Raw genomic sequence first — 842 nt, forward strand, 5'->3', positions numbered from 1 at the left:
GAGCAGGAAGCTCAGCCCAAGGTATGTTGGCCCATTCAAAATCTTAAAACAGATAAATGAGGTTACATATCAGCTTGAGCTTCCTGCTAACTACCGCATCTCTCCATCATTTCATGTCTCGCTCCTCAAACCGGTCCACCCGAATGCTGACCCCAACGCTGAGTCCCAAGAGCCACCGCCTCCGCTGGACATTGACGGATCGCCAGCTTATAAGGTGAACATGCTGCTGGACTCGAGGCGTAGAGGGGGTCGGCTTCAATACCTGGTGGACTGGGAGGGATACGGACCTGAGGAGAGATCATGGATACCTGCTTCCGATATATTGGACCCCTCACTCATAGAGGAATTTCATCGAGCCAGGCCCGACCGTCCAGCATCACGACCACGGGGACGCCCACGCAGAGCGCCAGGAGTCGCTCCTAGAGGGGTGGTTCTCTAACACCAAGCCAGCAGAGGGAGCCCTCGCCCGAGTATTGACTGTTAGCACTCCCTCTGCTTTCTCTGCAACCACTTCCTGTTTAGTGGCCATATTAACCTGGCCACCACATGACTACTTTGCGAAGTATTGCCAGTTTATCCTGCCTTACCAAGCGTTTGTATCTCTGCCTTCTTACCACGTGTATGACCTGTTTATCTGTTTGTTGTGACTTCTCTTTTGGATTACCCCTTTTGCCTGTTTGCCTGGTTGGACTGCCTTACTGTGTTTTTGACCTCATTGCCTGTTTTTACTGACCCTGAGTTTGGTTTTGTTGGACTGCTTCAATAAACATCCGCATATGGATTCTTCCTCGGCTTCCGCCTCACCCTCATTACACCAAGCTACAGGTGCAATGTAAGTATGA

General features: G+C 51.1%; 1 protein-coding gene across 1 annotated transcript in view; it reads left to right on the top strand.

Annotated features, from left to right (window-relative positions):
* The window catches only part of LOC107687770 (uncharacterized), an 11,086-nt gene extending 10,647 nt beyond the window's left edge, over window positions 1-439 (top strand). The window contains exon 10 of the mRNA XM_016485226.1: window positions 7-439. Coding sequence (XP_016340712.1) covers window positions 7-439 — 433 coding nt within the window. The remainder of the gene's footprint in view (window positions 1-6) is intronic.
* The last annotated feature ends 403 nt before the right edge of the window (window positions 440-842 follow it).

This window comes from Sinocyclocheilus anshuiensis, unplaced genomic scaffold (assembly GCF_001515605.1).
Source record: "Sinocyclocheilus anshuiensis isolate Anshui unplaced genomic scaffold, SAMN03320099.WGS_v1.1 scaffold497, whole genome shotgun sequence".
Lineage (NCBI taxonomy): Eukaryota > Metazoa > Chordata > Actinopteri > Cypriniformes > Cyprinidae > Sinocyclocheilus > Sinocyclocheilus anshuiensis.